This window comes from Aulonocara sp. 'chitande type north' Nkhata Bay, linkage group LG5, assembly GCF_057382095.1.
Source record: "Aulonocara sp. 'chitande type north' Nkhata Bay isolate Kocher_YH1m ecotype deep benthic linkage group LG5, A_spYH_male_GT1.1, whole genome shotgun sequence".
Classification (NCBI taxonomy): domain Eukaryota; kingdom Metazoa; phylum Chordata; class Actinopteri; order Cichliformes; family Cichlidae; genus Aulonocara; species Aulonocara sp. 'chitande type north' Nkhata Bay.
The window spans coordinates 12,262,010-12,285,202 of record NC_141348.1 but is presented as its reverse complement, the minus strand read 5'-3'; the positions used below and the strand labels follow the sequence as shown (position 1 = coordinate 12,285,202).

The 23,193-nt window shown below is 42.6% G+C and overlaps 1 protein-coding gene across 1 annotated transcript in view; it reads left to right on the top strand.

The window, feature by feature from the left end:
• cntn6 (contactin 6) overlaps positions 1–22,562 on the top strand; it is a 142,264-nt gene extending 119,702 nt beyond the window's left edge. Inside the window, exons 21-24 of the mRNA XM_086291347.1 lie at positions 7,584–7,764; positions 15,726–15,838; positions 17,205–17,373; positions 20,919–22,562. Of these exons, the coding sequence (XP_086147473.1) occupies positions 7,584–7,764; positions 15,726–15,838; positions 17,205–17,373; positions 20,919–20,998 (543 nt within the window). The 3' untranslated portion in view covers positions 20,999–22,562. The remainder of the gene's footprint in view (positions 1–7,583; positions 7,765–15,725; positions 15,839–17,204; positions 17,374–20,918) is intronic.
• Positions 22,563–23,193: the final 631 nt, after the last annotated feature.

Genomic DNA, 23,193 nt, shown 5'->3' with positions numbered 1-23,193 from the left:
TATTGTCACATCACATGTGCAGGTACATTGGTACAGCACATGCGAGTGAAATTCTTGTGTGCGAGCTTCACAAGCAACAGAGTTGTGCAAAATACAATAACATAAACAGGCAAAATATACGAATGGCTAAATCTGAAACTAATAAATATATGTACAATATATAATAGTATATGCAAAAAAAAAAAAAAAAATTTCTGGATGTGTATACTAAGTGTTTTTCTACGTGTGTGTGTGTGTGTGTGTGTGTGTGTGTGTGTGTGTGTGTGTGTATACACATATTTTACAAATTAGATAGAGTCAACAATAAATAAAATATATAAAAATATACAGAGTTGAGACATGTGCAAAACAGCGGCATTACTGTACAGTATGGAGTGCATAATGTTGAAGTTCCAGTAGTGGAGGTGAGGTGTCTGTGACGTGTTCAGCAGTCTGATGGCCTGATGGAAAAAGCTGTCTCTCAGTCTGCTGGTACGGGACCGGATGCTGCAGAACCTCCTTCCTGATGGAAGTAGTCTGAACAGTTTATGGCTGGGGTGACTGGAGTCCTTGATGATCCTCCCCGCTTTCCTCAGGCACCGCTTCCTGTAGATGCCTTTGAGGGAGGGAAGCTCACCTCCAATTATCCGTTCAGAGCACCGCACTACTCGCTGGAGAACTTTGCGGTTGTAGGCGGTGCTGTTGCCATACCAGGTGGTGATGCATCCAGTGAGGATGCTCTCAATGGCACAGTGATAGAAGGTCCTGAGGATGCGGGGGTTCATGCCGAATCTTTTCAGTCTCCTGAGAAAGAAGAGGCGCTGTTGCGCCTTCTTCACTGTTTTGTTTATGTGTACTGACCACGTAAGATCCTCAGCCAGATGTACACCAAGGAACCGGAAGCTGCTCACTCTCTCCACAGCAGCGCCGTTGATGGTGATGGGGGTGTGTACTTCTCTGCACCTCCGGAAGTCCACTATCAACTCCTTTGTCTTTGCGACGTTGAGGGTGAGATGGTTGTCTTGACACCAGTGGGTCAGGGCGCTGACCTCCTCCCTGTAAGCCGTCTCATCACCATTGGTGATAAGACCCACCACTGTAGTGTCGTCCGCAAACTTCACAATGATGTTGGAGTTGTTAGTGGCTGTACAGTCGTAGGTGTAGAGTGAGTACAGGAGAGGGCTCAGTACACAGCAAATTCAAAAGTGTTAAATTTTTTGGTGTTAATAGTCTCCTTGCAAAAGTAGAGTTAATTTTACTCTAAGCAGAGTCACATTCTTTTAATGTAACTCTGAGGTGTAAAATGATAGTAGTTAAAATCGAGTGTTAAAAATGAGTGTTTCTCTGTCAAATCTGGAGGTGTTACAATGGAAACATTAACTCTTGACCTCTTAACTCTGAACTCCTAGAGGGGCTATGACACCAACAGAGTAAATTCACAGACTCCGCCCTCAGCACGGCTCCAATCGAAGCTGAAGTGAAGCCGTTTCAGAACATTTTGCTCTACATATTTAAGTTGTTTGCCATGCTTGGTAAGTCATTTTTTCAAAGATTGTTTCAATTGTTATTAGCTTTTACTTCTGTGGCTCTTTGGAGTTGAGACAAAGCTGTGTGAAAGGCATTAGCCATGTTGCTCTGTGATAGCATAACATTCTGTTTTAGCTAGCTGAAAGGTATTGTTTGCGGGCAAATACCACAGCCTTGAAAAAAAGCTTGCATGTGAATTTTCAGTCACATTTTTGGTCAAATACACCTAAAACAATGTCTAGAATGTGAAATGTTGGTATAATGGTGCTACTTGAAGCCTGAAAACGATCGCCCATAAAAAAAACAAAAACAAGCAAACAGCAGTAGCAGACGTCCTGACTGGGTTCTACGTTAGCATAGATCCCTCCAGAGTTTTGTACACACGGTTTAGGTAAAAATGAAAAAGGTTGAGGTTTTACATTTAGTTCAGTATTACCTGTTGCCTGTGTCTTTGTCTTTTGGGAAAATACTTTACACAAGTAATGGCTCAAAGAGGATTCCTTTTTTTTTTACTGTGCTGCAATTGTTTACTGGATTATTTGTCTCATTATTTAGTGTCAACTAATTTTTATTCGATCTCCGCACAGGATATGCTTGTGAAGATGGAATATGGGGGAGAGCAGAAGTGCGTTGAAGTTCCACAAAGGGATGAATGAAGGACATGCATATTGTATTGAAGAAATAAGTGATGAGAATGCTGTTATTTGCATTTACCATGTCAGACCTTTTGATAAACAAAATTCTAATGAAAGTGAGAACATGTATACTGTTACATCTTTCAGAAAATGTTTTGAAATTGTGGTGCACAGTTCAGAATAAATGTTTTTCAAAAACCATTGCATCTTTTTAGTAAATGTTTATTTCCAAAAGAAATTTCTAGAAGTTCAGAACAGTAAAATTCCCGCTTTTTAGAATGAATTAGAAGATAACTCTTACGTAGTTAAACTAAAATACTCTTTGAGAGTTAATATATAAACTCTTAACACCAAGTGTTAAATTATCAACTCCAGACAGATTTGGTGTTTAACACTAAATCAGAGTTAACGTACCAACTCTCCAAAAAGAGTTAAATTAACAATCTCTGGTGTGGACCGCACATCCTCCTCATATCCTGGGCAGCACGGTGGCACGGTGGTTAGCACTGTTGCCGCACAGCAAGAAGGTCCTGAGTTCAATTCCACCATCAGGCCAGGGTCTTTCTGTGTGGAGTTTGCATGTTCTCCCCGTGTTTGCGTGGGTTCTCTCCGGGTACTCCGGCTTCCTCCCACCGTCCAAAGACATGCAGCTTGTGGGGATAGGTTAATTGATTAATCTAAATTGTCACTAGGTGTGAATGTGCGAGTGAATGTGAGTGTGAATGGTTGTCTGTCCCTATGTGTTAGCCCTGCGACAGACTGGCGACCTGTCCAGGGTGTACCCCGCCTTTCGCCCTATGACAGCTGGGATAGGCTCCAGCGCCCCCCGCGACCCTGAAAAGGATAAGCGGAAGCGAATGGATGGATGGATGGATGGTGTGGACCCATATAGACACTTTAATAGTGTTGAAATCAAATCCGACAGTGTTAATTTGGACATGCTGGATTTGCTGTGTACACACCCCTGTGGAGCACCAGTGTTCAGTGTGATGGGGGATGAGGTGATGCTGCCCAGTCTGACCACTTGGCGTCTGTCAGACAGGAAGCTAAGGATCCAGCTGCAGAGGGAGCTGCTCAGTCCTAGATCCTGCAGTTTCCTGTCCAGCTTTGAGGGAACGATGGTATTGAATGCTGAGCTGTAATCTACAAACGGCATTCTCACATACGTGTCTCTCTTCTCCAGGTGTGACAGGGCAGTATGTAGTGTCAGGGCTATGGCATCATCAGTGGACCTGTTGTGGCAGTATGCGAACTGTAGAGGGTCCAGTGAGTCGGGTAGTGCAGAGCAGATGAAGTCCCTGACCAGCTTCTCGAAGCATTTGCTTACAATGGGGGTCAGGGCTACAGGTCGCCAGTCGTTCAATGAGGAGATGGTGGAGGATTTGGGTACAGGGACGACGGTGGCCATTTTGAAGCAGGCTGGGACTACAGACAGAGAGAGGGAAAGGTTGAAGATGTGCGTGAACACTCCAACCAGCTGAGCCGCGCATGACTTGAGGACGCGGCCGGGAATCCCGTCCGGACCAGTAGCTTTGCGTGCGTTCACCTTCCCGAAGCACTTCCGCACATCCTCCTCAGACACAGTGTGCGTACTGACGTCATCTGCGGTGCGCACACTGTCCGGTCTCGTGGTGTTCGCTGTGTCGAATCTAGCGTAGAATACGTTTAGATCCTCACACAGAGAGGCCGTGGTCTGCGGTGTGCTGGTTTTCTAAGAGCTTCATTCGAAACAACAACATTATACTGTAACAACTTTGCCTCTCTGCAAGCACCGGTTCTACTTTGGAAAACCGTCCAACTGTACATAGTTTATGCACATTTCTACTGTCGCACAATAATTCCAGCATAAATTTTAAGTAGGTAGGACGGTTTGCAACTTTACCTATCAGAGTATGCTTCTGGCTCATATTCATAAAGATAGGACGGTTTGCCACTTAATTTTACCCGTCGAAGTATGCTTGAAGCTGTCTGTGAAGGTTCTCAGTCATCCAGGTCATTGTAGTCAAAGGAGCTTGCAAAGAAAAGCGTCTAGACTTCTTTAAGTTGCTTGAAGACGTTTCACCTCTCATCCAAGAAGCTTCTTCAGTTCTAAGGTCAAATGTGGGGTGTCCCAGATTTAAACCTAGTGGGAGTATCCCTCCAGACTCAGCAGTCCACCTGCATCTTAAGGATAAAGGACACTCTTTCGAGGATGCCAATGTTCACATTTTGGACAGAGAGGACAGATGGTTTGAAAGAGGAGTGAAAGAAGCCATCTATGTCCACTGTGAGCGACCATCTTTGAACAGAGGCGGTGGTTTACGACACCAAATGTCTGCCATCTATAATCCAGTTTTGAGTTCCCTCCCCAGACGCCTTAACGCCCACTCACATCCTGGGCCATCTGACCTCAGGAATTCACATGATTCCCCACACAGTTTCCACTTATTTCTGTTTTTAGTTCAGTTTTATGTAAAACATTAAACTTTGCAACAGTGATGAAGGATGAAAATAGTTTGAATCTTAAAACTCCTCTTACTTTTTCAATAAACAGGATAAAGACAGCCATTCGCACATTGCTTTGGGACTCTTGTATTGTGTCTTTCATTCTCTTTTAATATTTTAGTACTGCAATGTCTATAAGGCCAGGTTTCACAATGAACTCACCCGAAACTCTGGCTGATTGGGACCCACACCCAGTTTCACACCTTGGCTCAGGCGATTAGAGGGTCATCAGGGGGTCCTTTTGTCCCTCTGTGGGGGGTTACTCCCACCAGGTTTAAATCTGGGACTCCCCACCATTTGACCTTAGAACTGAAGAAGCTTCTCGGATGAGAGGTGAAACGTCTTCAAGTAACTTAAAGAAGTCCAGACGCTTTTGTTTGCAAGCTCCTTTGACTATGCTTGTAGCTCATATTCACGAAGGTAGGACGGTTTGGTGCTTAATTTCATGTTGTGCTCATACGCAGAAACAACAGGTAGGATGTTGTGATAGGATGGATTTCCAGAAAACCCGGCACAGACAACATGCTAATGCTAAGCTAGCTGAGAACCCAGGGTAACGTTAAAATTGAGTGAATGCCGACCTCAGCCCAGCAGCCAGAACCTGAACGTAAGCAGGTAACAAACTGATGAGCAGTCAGGCTGAGCAGTTTGTGCTCGTTTTCTTTTTGCTTTGTGACGTCGGCTTTTTGTTCTACTAAGAGAGCCGTGGTGTAATACTAACAGAGAGATCATATGCGTGTCCTCATCAGGGTGTGTGGGACTGCAGCCATACTGTTTAATGGTAATTTTGAGACAGTGCCTTTCAGGTCATTTTACAGAGTAACATTAAAGTAATGTAACAATTATTTTAACAAATTACTTTCTTTAATTAAGTAACATACTGGATTACTTTTAAGAAAATATTTCTGTGTAATAATTACTTTTTTGGAGTAATCAAAGCACTGTTGGTGTGCATTCAAGTCAAAGAACATATATTTCCAGCAGAGGTAGCACAACTTCAGCCTCTCACACTGAAGTGTAGTGGTTGTGAGGCTCTTGGGATGTACTGCTCCTTCTGAAGCAGCTCGTGGTTGAGAGGAGGATGACGGTCGCTCAGCTTTAGATACTGGGATGTTTATTTGCTTCAAGTTGTGGTCAAGTGCAAGCAAAACCTTTGAAGACATTTGTTTCTTGTTCAATGGGACACAGTCTGTCTCACAGACAAGTCAGCAGTCTGTAAGAGAGATGTATAGGGCAAAGATATATCCAAGCTCCCATCACCTTGACCTGGAAGAGATCTTGTAAATGTGTACCAGCATCAGCTTGACAGAAGGATCAGCACCTCCTATATGCTGACTGTACGCATGAATAAGTAATGGGCATAGTACATTTCTTTGTGTCCAAATAGGCATGATCCCACAGGTCAAATTGCCCGGCGTTGCACCATAAAAAGTTTTACAGTTCATCTTTTATTTGTTAAAGAAAAACAAAACCCACAAATGACAAACCGCACACTTTTACAAAGCTTAAATATACTAATATACAGTTAGTAGAATTACCCATAATGGTAATATATCTGGATATTTTAAACCATAAATTCATCAGGAAGATTTTTGATGATGTAAATAATTATACAAGCAATCTACTTCTGCAACCAGCGGAGTCGACCCCCACAGGCCAATAGAAAGAATGCAGGCACTTCCATATTGGTTTCACTTTTCAGACCCTGAAGCTGCATTAATCTTAAACCTTTATAATATAAAGTATAGGCATTGTATTTTGGCACATTGTTAGATTTTTTTGTTTTTTTTGTTACTGCAAAATCAGTAGAATATTGTGAGGCCATCAATAGAAATGCATTGCATCAGTGTAGTGACACCCCCCACCCCACTCCCAAAAATTTGCTGTGTCACTACTAGTGCTCCAGTGGATGGATGGATGGATATTTCCACACGTATACAATGTGACACTTCTTATGAATTAACTTCATACTAAGATAAGGAAAGATGTACAGCGTCCTAATTTGTAGTTACAGCTCTTTCCTTTTCAAACAGCACCTGTCCTGCTTGGTTATCTAGTATTGGAATGTATAATATAATGTAAAATCAGCAGCACTTGCTGTTCATGTTTACCACACACAACCACAATTTGTGTTGCAGGTATGACATATTTCACTGTCACTGTCTCTATTAGACAGCATAAGATTCAGCAAGACAGCTTAAGCCTTCTTCGATCCCTCTTTGAGTGAGTGTTTAGATTCTTTGCAGAGGTGCTATAAGAACTGTGAACTTCTTGTGCTCAGGTATTTCAGAGATTTTTCCCAAGTGTTTGAAAAGACTTCTATAATTAAAATTCAGTCGGAGAAAACACCCTAGATGCATCTGTTATCAGCAACTCCAGGCCCTATTGCTAATCTGCCTCTCCCAAGCAAGATCCTAAAAAAAAAAAAACGTGTGTGCACTCAGTTAAATAAGTACCTACATTCAGACCATCTGTTTGACATTTCCCTGTCTGGTTTTCCTGTCTTGTGTTTGGGCCATAAACAGTCTCTCAGTGAATACAGATTCTGACAAGCTCTGGTACTGTTCACTCTCACTGCTGCTTGTGATATTGCTGATTGTCTGATACAGTATCATTTGGTAGTGTTGGACTGCTCGGAGACTTACAATAGCTAAGTCGATAAAGTGGAAGCACTAAAGTGATGCTCCTTTAAACCTGATATCTGTATCTTATCCATAGGTCTGTTCCTTTGTACTATATGTCAGCTGGTACTGCTTAAACATACATATGCACTTTGAATCTACAGCATATGCACTCTGAAATGACATTGTGCGGGATGTTTTACTTCATAATCATGATGTGACTATCTTAATGGCCAGTCAGGGTGGAAACAGGCTACCTTGACAGTTTAAAAGGAAAAAATGAAAAGGTAGGCACTATGCTCAGAGGTCTGTGGTAACTCATGTCTCTTTGGTCCAGGTTCTCTTCTGGGAGGAAGGATTGGAGCAGAGTGAAGCAGACAGAGTGAGGGTTATCAACTGCACAGCTCTGCTCTCCGGCTTGAAGGGCAGCACACTTTATCTGATCTCAGTCAGAGCCCAGAACAGTGCTGGACTTGGACCCTGCAGCACACCTTTTAATATCACCACCAAGAAACCACGTGAGTCCACACACAAAACTGGGATCTATTTACTTTAACCGCTTTTTTCATGTTGACTCGAGGGTCTTTCTTTTTTAAAAAAAATACGTTTGAGTCTGTTTAATGGAGTTTAGACATGACATACTCGATATGTGCCCAATGATGATAATACTTACACAGTAACAGCTGAGACTGAGGTAATTACTCACACCAATAATATCACTATTATTATCCTTCTAATAGCAGGAATATTAAAACTGAGATCATATTAGGATAGTATTTCAACATGCTGTTAGGGGGCCATATTGAAATAAATATGTTTAAATATAAGCAAGTACTGTATTTATACTTAAACGTCATGCTTTTTACCTGTTCCATGAAACAAAACAAAAATATTCTGATGAGTGCATCAGATTGATGTCAAATCACAAAGTTTTACAATCATTAATTGTAACATTTACCATCAGAGTTTGCAATATTGTATGGAAAAAATCTTAATAATCATTAAATACACAGTCAGATTTGTGAATATAAATTTAAGGGTTTGTGGTTCATCATAGAAAAACTTTTTCAATACTTTTTAAGATTCAAAAAATATATTACCAACTTCATTGAGACCAGCTGGAGATCTTCCCAATATTATATTATGTCTGATATTTTATATCTGCTTTTTACCATAAGGGGCTTTTGAATACCTCTTTTATAAACCTAAACCCTACAATCAAAATGTATTTAAAGCATTGCATGAATGTAGATGCATTCCTTTCAAGAATTTAAACTTTTATTGTGATTTAAAGTAAATTAAATCACAATAAAAAGTGGTACTTGTTTACTCACTCATACCCATCCAGTCATATTCTCCCAAATAGTTGTGCAGCAAATCCATCTTTTCAGGAAGAAAGCCGTCTATACTGTCACATTTCTATGGTAACACCCCTACAGTTAATTACCAGACTACTGAAGCCTCCAGCTATTCCAGCTATTTCTCACCTCAGGGTAACATTCACACATACACCTACATCACAGCTGCCTCTCTTACACTCTTTGATTTTCTTTTTCACAAGCACCAATTTACAAGTTACTTTTTTCTGATTATAAAGTCAAAAGTTTTGTACCTTTGTCTATTAAACTAAGCTAAAAACCCAAATGAAAGAATTAAGAATTTTGCTAAACTTGTTTCCTGTGTGATAGCTGAGTGAAAACAAAAGAGAGCCGTTAATAAATTAGAAATCACTATAGGCTGTAAGATTGGGTCGATTCTTTCAATAATACAATATCAATGTGTCCACAAGTCCTCCTGTTAGTGTAGTTCATTAAAAGATAACCTGATGAGCAGGCCCCTGTTCGGTGCAGGTTTCTATTCAAACATGTCTTTGAAGACAATAAAAGGCTCAGCTTCAAAGTATCTTCAGGTTCGAGCCTCTTAATTTCAAAAGCCCGTCCTTTCTTATTATCCCTTAAATATAGACAAACATGGAAAATGTTTATCAGTCGTAAAAACTTCATTTGATTATGGAACAACTGAAACTTTAATCTATTACATCCTCCACACTTTATAATGCACTTTTGTACCACACGGAAATTGTACATTTTCTCCATGACTGCTTTTATTAAAAGCACACTCAGAGTGGATCTTTCAGCTCCTTTAAAGTCACACCTGTTAACTTCAAACATGTAACAGTTTGGACACATTGGGCTCTTGACTATCAGCATCTCTTCTATGTTCTTATACTGACTTTTCAGGGATTTGTAAGGCTGTTATCTCATGGCGTATATCAAAGGTGACGCAGGTGACAGAATGGCATCATGTGATGCCCCAGAATGAGACCATGTTGGTAAGAATAGTGTGGAGGACATACTGGTTAAACAAGTGTGTGCTGACAGGAAAGGTGAAAAGCTAACTCTTTGCTAAAAATTGCCTTGGTCAGAGGTGAGAAGTAACAAAGTAAGGTTACTGACAACTTTTTACTTTATCTTTGAACATATTTACACAAACATCTGTACTTTCTACTGCTTACATTTTCTAAAGAGCCTCCTTACTTTAGCTTTAACACATTTAAATAAGGTTCTTATTTCCCAGCTTTGTGCGCCTTCAAACATCGAATCAGTTTGAGCCTAAATAAAAAGAACAATGATACAAAAGATAATCCTGAGGGGAACAATGTTTTTTAATGTGGCAGGTAATTTCAAATGCAACGTTCCTATCAGCTCAACAAATAACAGCAAACACACAAACTGGTTGCATGCAGTCTGCCGCACAGTTTCTACTAGCTAAAGGTACAGCAGCTATATTTCACAGGGAGAGAAAAGACTGTGCGGTGACTTTACTGAGAGATGAGGAAAGAAAGGAAGAAGAGAGGTTAGATTTAAAGGTAAGGACAACTCAGAGGCATTTGATAAACTGCAGATTTAAAGCTTACATTTAATGTCCTTGTTTATCACATCAGATATTGGATCTGTATGGTGTGAAGTTTTTATTTATTTATTTTGTTGTGAAACGTCTTGAAGAACAGTGAGGTTAATACAAACTTTGTGTTATTTAGAGGTTGCATGAAAACAGGTTCGCTTTCTGTACCGTGGTGAATGTATAATAAAGCTGTGGTGTTCATGGCCACTGTTAGAAAAGTGTAAAAAGAGTGTACATTAATCAGAATTTAATCTGATAATGCCTATATTACTGCAGTGTATTCCACCTTTACACACACTTTCCACTGTCTAGTATAAAAACATTATATGCGGTATACTGTCAGTGTAGAGAACTGAAATCAGCCAAGATAGCTGTGAAATACTGGGCTACATCCTGTTCAATTCAGCTGTGCAAATCCACAAAGACCAGTAAACCTCAGAGCAGCAGTAGCAGGTCAGCTGATCACAGCTGGTATACAAAGAAAATCTACTGGAGCTCTCAATAGAAACTAATTCTTCTTCTTCTTCTCCCCATGCTGAGCCACTACAACTGATATTAGAGTTCCTCTACCTGCCAAATCCCACTTTAACCTCTGACTACATCAATGTTTCTGTTTAGGTGTGAAGGCAACTCGCCACTTCTATTTTTTTTTTTTTTTTTTTGGCTGTGGGTCCTTAGATTTATTTCACTATGCTTAGGTGACAGTCAAAATACAGCAGCCACAGGTTTAGGGTTAAACACAACAAATATGATATATGACATATAAATGAGGTGTCAAGGTCTGCGGAGGCAGACCGTGCGGAAAGGTGTGTGGTGGACCCAGGTGCGAACACAAACGAGGATGCAGGAGTGGATTCCAACCAAAACGAACAGGAAACAAAACGAACAACAGAACACACAGGAGCACAAGACCAAAGTCAAAACAAAGTTCAGGGGGCCGACCCAGAGCCCACAGGCACAAGAGTACACGGGTCACATGGTCGGGGGGCCGACCAGGCGGGCGGCACAGGTGACAGAGCCGGTCCGGAGGCCGGCCGCACAGAAGGCAGCGGCGGCGACGAAGCAGTTCAGGAGGCCGGCCGCGCGGAAGGCAGCGGCGGCGACGAAGGCGATGACGGAGCAGTTCAGGGGGCCGACCGCGCGGAAGGCAGCGGCGGCGACGAAGGCGATGACGGAGCAGTTCAGGGGGCCGACCGCGCGGAAGGCAGCGGCGGCTCCCAAGTGTCAGGCGTACCGGCCGAGGCTTGGAGGGCACAGGACCAGGCGACGCTGAAGCAGAGGCTGGCCCAGGCGACGCTGAAGCAGAGGCTGGACCAGGCGACGCTGAAGCAGAGGCTGGACCAGGCGTAGCAGAAGCACAGGCGGAGGCTGGACCAGGCGAGGACGAAGACTCGGATGAAGCTGGACCAGACGAAGCACAGGCTGAAGCAGGACCAGGCGACGACGAGGCGGCCGCAGGTGGCGGCTGGACAGGCTCCTCGGGCCCTCCAGCTGACGAGGCATGAGGCTGAACGGGCCCCTCGGACCCTCCAGCGGAGACAGGAGGCTGGACGGGCTCCTCGGGCCCTCCAGCGGAGACAGGAGGCTGAACGGGCCCCTCGGACCCTCCAGCGGAGACAGGAGGCTGGATGGGCTCCTCGGACCCTCCAGCGGAGACAGGAGGCTGGATGGGCTCCTCGGACCCTCCAGCTGACGAGGCATGAGGCTGAACGGGCCCCTCGGACCCTCCAGCGGAGACAGGAGGCTGAACGGGCCCCTCGGACCCTCCAGCGGAGACAGGAGGCTGGATGGGCTCCTCGGGCCCTCCAGCTGACGAGGCATGAGGCTGAACGGGCCCCTCGGACCCTCCAGCGGACGAGGCATGAGGCTGAACGGGCCCCTCGGACCCTCCAGCGGAGACGGGCGGCTGAACGGGCCCCTCGGACCCTCCAGCTGACGTGGCAACAGGCCGGCTGCGTTCACATGACATCTTATAGGTATCAGTCCAGAAACAAACAGGTGTGAGATGTCTTGAGGCAGAGACCAACCCAGTCACTGCAAGACTCATGTTAGTTGACATAATAGGTTCAGAAACAGAAAGCCCTGTGTCTACATTCCGCCCTTCAGACTCAATCAATGACATAACGTTATGGCACAGGTAAGCAGGGTCAGCCACAGGGAAAACAAGGATTACTATATTACCCACAAAAACATGACTTAAACCTCCAGGGGGAAATCCCTGGGTGAACATGAGATATTCAGATATGGATCTGGGTGATGAGAATTGACCAGTCTGATAGCGGTAAGTGGTACATTGACTTGGGACCACGCTAGAGGTGGACTGTAACTCAAGGGTGTTATGTAGAGTGTATGGTGAAATGGGTACAGATAATGCTGTGCTAGCAACCATAGCCGAGACGGGTGACATTTCCGGCTGTGTGCTGGTGTTAACATTAACCTTGGGACTCAAAACCCTGTCCGATAATGTGCTCACAGAAACCTCGGAGAACTGTGTCAAAGTAACTCCGTGAGGGGACGCTACATGGTCATTAATAGTGGAATTGTATCCCCTGGTCTCAGACTCAATCCTCTGAGTAGAGGCGGCAGGGATGGAGGTAAACAGTCCAAAAACACCCTGCTCACGACTGTGGGGAAAACAGAATTTAGGTGGGGACATTTCACAGTTCGTGTTACCCTGATTAGAATCCCTGTTGTCACCTTTAAGTCCCAACATGAGGTCATGACCAGCATTCTTATTTTTAAGTTCATTGGACACAGGAGCAGCAGGCAAAACATGATCACACCTCGTCTCACCCTCCGTTCTTATATGCTCTGCGACATGACCCTCCTCTAAAAAGTCCTCACTCGCTGTGAAAGCACAAGTGTCTACTTTAAGCACCTCGTAGGTGAGCAGAGCAGACTCAGGAAAGGAGGCGTTAGCCACAGGCAACTCAGCTTTAGATGGAACCCCAGGCGAAGCAACGGACAACGGAGGAAATTCCTCCCCCCCTCTTGTCACACAATTAGCTTTTAGGTCTGTGGAGGTCTCCCTCCCTCTAAGTATTACACCAGAGGTCCCTGCCAAATCACTAGGTCTGTCTACGGGTGTCTTCGGGGCAAAATCTCTGGGCGGCGGCCCGGTTAGCACTGTATTACTCAGCTTACAGTTAGCACTGGCTGTCTCTGAAATAGTGTCATTGTTTTCGCTGCAAGAAAAACACGGAACAGGGGATTCCCCGGTCGGCTCAGAGGCTGGACCGTCAAACTCCTGTTCCGGTGGCGGTGACGAGAACACAGGCTGAGGTTCTCCAGTGCTGGGATTTACAGTCTGTGTGGGTCTTACTCCCTGTTCATGGAAGCCAGACGAACTGACCACATCAGTCACAGTACTGGAGTCCGCCGCCTCCACACTATGTGTCTCCTTTAATGGTGACCCTTGAATCTGTAAACTTGAATCTAGTTCCTCTTCTACGGCTTCAACGGAGGCTGGTGATGGGAGAGTGCGTTCACTCACCTCCAGTTGTCGCGCAGCACGACGGGGACGCGAACGCCGTTTCTTCTTGACTGCAGCTCCCGATGAACCAGACAACGGCGCTTCATGCGCGCCGGGCGGCGTCGCAGAGGCTGGTGAACTGGGTGCTGATGGAGCGGTAGATGAGAGTTCCTGGAAGCTCAGGGGACCCCCGAGAGCCAGGCGGGTTCCCCGGAAGATCTCCTCATAGTCAGGAGCTAGCTACGGCTTCCACCGGAGCTCTTCATCCAGTTGAGCGCATGCTGCACACTGCCGCTCCTCCAGGTCGAAATCCATGACCTCCCCCGCATCCTCGTGTGGCTCGTTGGAGGGCGAAACATGCCGTAGCGCTGGGCGCCGGCGACGCGAACGCCGCTTCCTCTTTGAGGTGGTCGTGGATGAAACTTTGATTTCTGTGGCGACCGGCTCCTCGTCTTCTGACCACATCCGTGCCAGATAGGAAGCGGAAGACGGGTAGGTCGGTCGAGGCGGTGAGGGTGAACGACTGAGCTGCGACGGCGAAGTGGAAACCGGCGAGTAGAGGGACGGCGCCAGCGTAGAGGAGTGTGGTGCCGTGGCGAACTTCAGCGTGCCGACTTGTATGCTTACAGCAGGCGGAGGGGAGGCTGCGCGGCCACGGGGCTGTGGTGACGCAGTCCGCACACCGGACCGCTGATGCTGCCGAGGGCAGGCTGGGAGGATGGTGCGGAGGAAGTCCGAGATCAGAGGGGGTAGCGCCTCCCATAACCAGGGAAAAACCGTGACGCTTGTCCCCAACGAGTAAAGTAACTCCTCCCTCTCCTCCTCACTAGAGCTTCGGCTCCACTGGTAGCATAACGACTCCACCGCTTGGATTACGTCTCTGCCAGGAGTCGCTGGGTCCGACATGCTCGCGTCGTACTGTCAAGGTCTGCGGAGGCAGACCGTGCGGAAAGGTGTGTGGTGGACCCAGGTGCGAACACAAACGAGGATGCAGGAGTGGATTCCAACCAAAACGAGCCTTTTATTATGGCTGAAAAACTCATGGAAAAGAACAACAAAGTAACTGAGGGAAAACCTGAACATAGACTGGGAAACTATGACTCTAATGAGATTTAGACTGCAAACTACAAACTATGGCTGGGATACTATGACAAGGGGTAGGGGAGATAACACAGACAACGCGAGACAGACTGTATGAAACACAGAGACTAAATACACATGAGGGATGATCAGGGGAAGTGGCCACACATGGGAACACAGCTGACACACATGAACTTAACGACAGGACAGAAGGAGTGAAACTGAATACACTGACCGTGAATACAGACTTTCAAAGTAAAACAGGAAACATGGAGATTAGACAAGACACACGAACCGGGGAGACGTAGTACAGGGGAGATGACATAACCACACGAAGGGCAAGGGAGACTTAATACACGGGTAGTATGTACAAATGGCTGGACTGCCTTAGTGACCCTAAACAAAGAATAAACATCAAAATAGGCTAAAACACAAAACACTGGGTCGCACGACCCAGGACCATGACATGAGGTGAGCAAAATATTAAAAAAATAAATAAAATGAAACCAAAATAAACCCAATAAAATAAAATAACTGTAAATCTAAGTAACAATAGTAACTATTAACATAATAGATAGGAAAAAGAAATATTTCAAAACTCACAATGCAAAGCCGAACATAGGAAACAAATGAAATTGTACTTTGCACTCTGCACCATTTCTGCCTTCATAAATCAGTAGTTATCACAAATTATGATCCACCTACATTGCATGTAAGATTCTGAAAAGAGCCAATCTGCATAATCAGTATCCTTATACAGATTGCCATCTATATTAGGACACAGGACTGCACATGAGACTGCAAATGATTTCCTACACTGTGTTTATTTCTAATCAAGTAGTTTGATTTCCTGTGGATAGTCAAAGGTCATGCACCTTCATTTTTCTCCGGTTTGCTCTTGAAGGTTGACGACTATATGATGTAAAATGCATAATGGGCTACGTGCAGACTAGCTTAGAGAATACGATCACTGACACGCATTCATTTGTAAATCTTCTGTCTTTGTAATTACATGTCTTGCAGCACCAAGTCACCCTCCAGGGAGTATTGAATGGAAACTGACCAACTCTAAGATCTTTCTAAATTGGGAACATGTCAAAGCGATGGAGAATGAGTCCGAGGTGACAGGATACAAGGTGAGTTTGTCAGAATAACAGCAGAAAGTCCAGAACTGCGGAAACAAATAGAGCCTCAGCAGCTGTCATCTCAATAAATGGCTTTCTCATTGCAGTGGAAAGATAGACCTCAGCACTCCAGTGTTACATTATGGATTGGCCCTGTCTGGCCTTTCAAAATTAAAAGATCTGTTCCAGGTGATAAAATGAAAGGCGTCATGCCACAAAAGGAATGAAGTTTTTCTAAGCAGTAAAACGATGAATCATATTTGATCCACTTTGCATACTTTGTGTGGAAAAGCACACTGTTTGTGATTTATATATATACATACAAGACACACACAAAGGTAGTCCAACTCCTCTACCTCTAGGATAGTACATCATTATGTGCTATTGCTAGTTTTCTTGGCACAGTCTCAAGGAGACAGGCAGTTAGAGCAGGGCCATAGAAGGTCCTTAACCCATCACTATCATTGGTATCTCCTCCTTTTACAAGGGTGGCCTACACAATGACCTCCAAACAATCAGAAACTTTATGAAAGTGGGTTGAGGGCCTGATATCCTCCAGTGGGTCCTCTGCTTACCGTCCTCATGATGATGAGCTCTCTCAGACCTATGCAGCCTTATTGTTGCAAAACGTATTGGTTACAGAAGAATTCTAAGCTACTGCAGGTTGCAGTGAGCACTGTCGGGGTATTAATGTGGAAGTAGAAAGAACATCATTTCACCATATAGCAGTCATGACCAGATGCTGCTCGCCTGATTTCAGACAGAGGAGTTTGCATGTGTGGATTGGCTGGGTTATCATAGTCATCCAATGAGCTTGTCATGTCAGTAGCACCTTTGGAAACATTTTTACTTAGAAAACTGGTGACTTGTTCAATACTTATTTTACCCGCAGCACATACATAGTACATAGTCTTTAGCCGGCTCTTTTGCAGACACGACTCGAGTAAAGATTTCACAAAGACAATAATGTCAATATTTCTTGCATATTTTTCTTTTTTTTAACTAAATTTGCAGTTTGGCTCTCTACACTGTGTTTCTTTCGGAGGACTAAATAAAACTTTCTGCTGCGTTTTAATGATGGTGAAGCTACACAAGTAAATGTGCAAAAATGACGTCTGAGGTGCTGTTCTCAAGTCCCTGAATCATCGAGCCAAATCATCCCTGTCATGCCGTGTGGCATTTTGAATTCATTACCTCCTAGAGATAGGATTGTATAACCAAGATGAAGCAACAGTATCGTGCGGCACTCTTGGATTTGAATGTGTTTTTTTACACACTAGTTTGATACGTTGAATGAAGTTACAAATTTTTCTGTTGATGAGTAAAAAAAGTTTAATATCTCACTGTTATGACTAAAGAATTGCATTTTGTCCTCCAGGTTGTGTATCGCCAGAACTGGCATGAGAGGACAACTGTACTGGAAACCAATAAGACCAGTTTGGAACTGCAAATCCCCTCTGGAGAGGACTACCTCATTGAGATCAAAGCTCTGACCGAAGGGGGCGATGGCACCAGCAGCGGTCCCATCCGCATACCAAAGATGTCCAGTAAGTTCCATACACTCCACAGCATGCAAATGATTGGAGCTGGAATTAGGCAGAGAAGCAGTGGGATGGGTGCACCGTGTGTAACTAATCCCCTGTGTGACTGATGTTGTTTATCAGCTTTACTGTAGCTTGAACAAGGCTTTCAGAATACACATATAAATTGTAAGTAGACTGTGCCATGCAACCAAGAGGAAGAGACACAAAATGTACACAGATATCTCACCCAAGAACGTTGGGCTTTTTAGCTCTTGGGGCTTTTTTTGTTTTGTTTTTTCAGAGCTACTTACCGTAGCTCAACATTTTGGCAAATATACTGACAATGATGAGTAGTTGATGGTGTGATAGATCTCCATTGATAGGGTAAACAGCACTTTATTTGTGATATTAAACATCTCATTAAGTCTAAAAACTGTTGGCAGCTGTGGTGTGATCACATTGTTAAACAATTCAACTTTATCTGCCAGTTTCTGGAGCGCTGGAGCTGATGTACAATCACAATGTATTATGTAGTCTCAATGAAAATATCAACTAGCAGACTCTGGCATGATTAAGACCCCAGAATGTAATCAGGTAAAGCTGACGTACTGCTTTGATTTCCTGCTTCAGACAGAATAAAGAGTTTAAAAGGCTGAAGCTTAGATCTGTTTAATGGTCAAAATAAATGTGTTAGTGATTATAATCATGTAATCTGTTTTGTTCTAACTAATTTTGCAATTTGGAATATTATCTGCAATTAGCAAAGACATGTAGATCAAACCTCATATCCTCTTTCAGTTTCACATTTCTGTCTTTAGAGTGAGTGGAAACATAAATGTAAGACAAACTGTAGAAAGAGCTATAAAAGCCATCTTTTAAAACACAGCTGTCTCTTAATCAATGCCAACAAGAGAAAATATGAAGCATGTTTTCATCTTTTTCAGATGAATCATGAAAACATAAAGCACAGTTGCTGTTTAGGTGTAGCTGATGGGTCACGTCAGTTCAAGATCTGATCATTGGGCTAAGCATTGGCGTTACCTGGGAAACAGACGAGGAGAAATGTAAACAAGCTGACTTTGCCAGAAATAATTATGACTTTATTTAACCTTTTATTTATTATATAGTTCAGCAAATGTACACACACACACACACTCACACACACACACACACATATATATGTTGACCTTTTTACATTTGTAAATGTCTGATTCAACTAAATTGGTGTTCTTTAAATAAAAATCAAATGTTTTCCATGTAAATCTAAAGAGATGGGATAAGGGGGGGAAAACTAAATGTGTTATGAGAGTAGGTAAGTTAGGCAGGTAGAATGAAAATCTGAAATTAAACATCTTGTCTGTCGGGAGTATCTGCAGCTTCTGATCTTCAGTTGTCAGTCACTCTGACTCGTGCCTCTGCTTCTTTCTGTGTAAATCATCAGCAGGAAACCTAATTAAACAACTATTCTGTTATGACAATTTCTCAACTAAAGCAGACTTTGTCTTTGTAAATTTTCCTAAAAACAAAGCGACTCAAAATAAAATTCAAGGTTACAATAGCTCTAAAAACACCCATTGGCATATTTAACATTATATGGATATGGTTTCATGGAATTTAATACGATAAGTGCAAAAACTCTAAATGAAGAGTACAGTTTAAAAGAGGTACAGCAGTGCATAAGTGCAAAGGAAGCTACGAGATAGCCTGTGCCAGGAAAGCTATAGCCATTTAAATTCTAAAGTGAAGAGGTGCTTCATTCATTTTTTTCCCCAGAGAAGCTGGAGAAACACAATATCAGAGTGTTATCTGTGCAGCGTCTACAGAGCTGGAGTCAAACGTTATTTAGCTTAGATCAGCCCAGTGAATACGAGAAATAAAACCAGGTAGCCTTACTGTACAAAGATCAAAAATCCAACCAGTCCCTCTAAAGGTAATGATACACATATTTCATCTCACTCTCAAAAATAAAGCAAATGATTATCGTTACTTTAAAACAGTTAACAAATTATTTTTTTGGCTGAGAAAGATCCTCTTAAGTTATCCTCTTGAGAGGTGTAAAGGAAGGCAACTGAACTTCCTGGTTCATTCCAAGGAGAAAACACCAAACACTGGTTGAACAACACAGCATATGCAGTGAGGAGTGCTCAGACGTAGGAGAAACCAAACAGCCACTCCACAAACACTTGGTACAGCATAGGAGAGCCACCTGAGCAGCATAAGATCCAGCTGTACACCTGCATTTAAAGGAGAAAGAATACTCTTTTGAGGATGCCAGTGTTCACACTGGTGTGGATGTGAACACTAGCAAAGAAGACAGATGGTTTGAGAGAAGTAAAGCAGGTCATCTATGCCCACTATGAATGTCCACTGTTGAACAGAGGTGTTGGTTTATGACACTAGCGATCAGCCACCTATCTTGAGATCCCTTCACAGGTGTTTCAACCTCCATTCATACTTTGCTTCTGGTACCCTCAATAACTCACATAATGATGGGGTGGGGCAAAGTCTCGCTAAGGTTTCACCTGTCGCCCCAGTGACAGGAATGATCCGTGGCTTTTTTTTTTCTTGGCTCATTTAATGACTCATATGATCAATTCCCCTCAGGTCCACTTCAAGGGGGACAGCCCCAGTAGGGGTTTATTACCTTGGACTCTCCACCAGTTGTTCTATAACTCAAAAAGCCTCTTGGATGAGGGGCAAAATGAGGGCCTCTGAATATATAAGGAGAAATGCCATTCACAATCACTTTTAAGTGCTTTTAAGAATGCCTCTCTGTTATATTCTGGACTTCAGCAAATTTTCACCACTCAGATTTCTACATGCATGCACTTTACAACTGCTTTGATGTTTTGCAAAACCTTTGCACCAATTAGACTTTCCAGTATTCTCAGTTTGTCTTAACTTTACTCTCTGCAAATACCTCTCAAAGCTATGTAAGGAAACTATAATTTATTGATCAGTTTCTGATGTACAAATTGCAAAAAAAACCAATGCAGTATTTTGCCCCAAATCCTTATCTAGCGAACCTCTCAGCTGTGAAAAGGAAACCTGGGCTAAGTGCAGCCACACACACCTAGGGGTGCAACCTGGCCAGTCAACCAGTGAAATTTGCCCCCGTAGTGATGCTGGCGACTGCTGACTGTGATCGATCAGCAGTTTCATGTAAACGTAGCAGAGCTTTTATAATAAGCTTAATCATTTAGATTACACACAACTGTCTATTTTCATTGTTACTAAACCTCAGTCATTCAAAGAACAGACACAGTTTGACATCTTTAAGTCGAAAGATTAAGAGAGATAAACAACATCAGCTTTTTGCATGTTAATATAGATGTTCTGAAATTTTAGGAAACAAAAAACGGCACTTTGAATGATCAGGACACGTTAGAAACACTGTGAACCAAACAACGAATGTGTTACGAAGCTAAACATACATCATAATGTAAGCACTTCTCCTCTACTCAGTGCTGTCATTTTTCCATGTCTAAACTCCAAAACTCAAAAAAGACACAGAAGTTATGTCTTGAATCTCTTTGCTAACATTATACTTTGTGTTCCTTTCTTTATAGGTCTCAACTCAAAAGGATTTGTGTTTCCAGTTTCAATTCATTTTCCCGCCCTCGTGATATTTTCTATGTTCATTTTGTAGCTTCTAATGCCTTTATAATCAGCTCTAGACAAAAGAATGAAAACAGTGTAAGATGGTCTTTTATCTTATTCCATCAGATTTATGGAATAAGCAGCGGAAGTAGAAGTTTTCCAAAGCTGAATGATGAAACCATTCTGACAGGTTGTCAAATGCCCCACAGAATCTGTGGCCGGACCGCTACTCACAGGCAACAGCACAATTACAAAACATTTTCATCTGGCAATTTTCAGGACCACTGCAACCCTCCAGGATGCATGCATTTGATAAACATGGGAAGATGAGTTTCTTATCGTGCACTGAGAATTGAACAGCGCAGGTCCGTGTCCCAGTTTCCCCATTCGACTCTACATTTCCACTTTTTTTTGCCCTAGCTTCTAAGAACAGATAAAAGGCACGAGTGTCACCTTTTTAACATGCAGCTTTAAAACAGTCATTCACATTCCTTTATTTACTTTGTTAAGTGTTGTTTTAAAGCATGCACAAATATAGTAGTGCTATAGGTTTATCCAAAAAGTCAGCTACTGGTACACGGTGTCGGTGTCCACGTCAGTAAGTCAAAGTAACAAGCAACAATGATACAAGTCATTGGTATGTGTGTTTCATTGATCAGCATTTTCAGTGTATCTCCAAATAAAAATGCCTATGCATTTAAATAACTGATGGTAAGGAAATTTAAAGAAAGTACATCAAAATTAACACCAATAGTAACCTTTTTTTTAATAAGATAAGATAAGATAAGATAAGATAAGATAAGATAACCTTTATTAGTCCCACACGTGGGAAATTTGTTTTGTCACAGCAGGAAGTGGACAGTGCAAAAGTTATGAGGCAAAAATTAGAATACAATAAGAATAAATACAGTACACAACTGTACAGAATAGAATAAAATAAAATACTATATACAGTAGAATAAAATAAAATAAATATACAATAAGATAAAAATAGAATACAAATACAAATACTATATACAACTGAGTAAAAATACAACGATGACAGAAAGGATTATTGCACTTAGTATATAATATACTATTCTATACTGTTATATATTCTTTCAGATTCTTCAGTTAGAATTTCTCCTGCTTGTTTGCTTTAATGGTGCAGGTGTCTCCTCTTTCTGCATGAACCACCCCAAGGTAAACATGTGCACAGCAAACAGCAAACAAGATCTTTTGATTTAGATTCTGATTTACTGATATTGAATTTGACGGTTATTTGGCATGTGCATTTATTTTGTGGGATGGGCAAAAAATGTTTCTACACACATAAGTGAACGATGCCCAGCGTCCTTTTTTTCCCCACTCAGCTGCTGAGTGCATTACCCACAATGCACTTTGAACACCGAACATTCTCTGAGTGATTCTTGTGGGTTATGCTGTCGTAGCCTTGAGTTGCTAGGCGCACGCAGACGAGAGGCAGGCTCCAGAGATCGAGTAGACTCAATTCTTTCTAGCTCGATACCCAGCTTCACTTGAAACTGTTTATAAGATTTAGTACAGCTCGCTCTGGAGCCACAAAAGGCTTTGTGCACCTGTTTTCACATATGTAAAAAAAAAAAAAAAAAAAATATATATATATATATATATATATATATATATATATATATATATATATATATATATATATATATATATATATATATATATGTTCTTGAAATCTACCAGTTTGGATTCTCTAATAAAAGTCATAAAAGTCTAGCAGTTTTTTTCGTTTTGTTTTTATTCCCCTGCTTTGGGAAATTAATCACTACACCTGGGCACGTTTGATAAATGTAACAGCTCACTTTTAGAACAACTGCATTTCATCCACTGGCTGTGTTCTAGTTCAAGTTAGGCTTGCTATTGTGCAACAGCGCCTCAGCGGCATTGTTTGCTTACACACCTGAGTGGAACAGAGTCATTGTTACTGTTAATAATTACCAGCTGGGCCTTTTCCCACTATGACAAATGAAAGCGTCCACTGTGAGAAACGCTGCTCTGTAAGCAGAAGCTCTGCCTGACTGTTAGACACACACACAGACATAATTACATTACACCAGATAATGGCTAATGTGACCCAAAAAGGGGGTATTTAGCAGAAAAGAGAGGCCAGTTATTTGCTCATCTGTACAGCAGTTGGTCTGTTGAAGATAATTCCTGTTGCACTCTGTACCGGTCATTGCTTTTAATCGTGTTGGTTTTTGGGGGGGTTGTAACTGT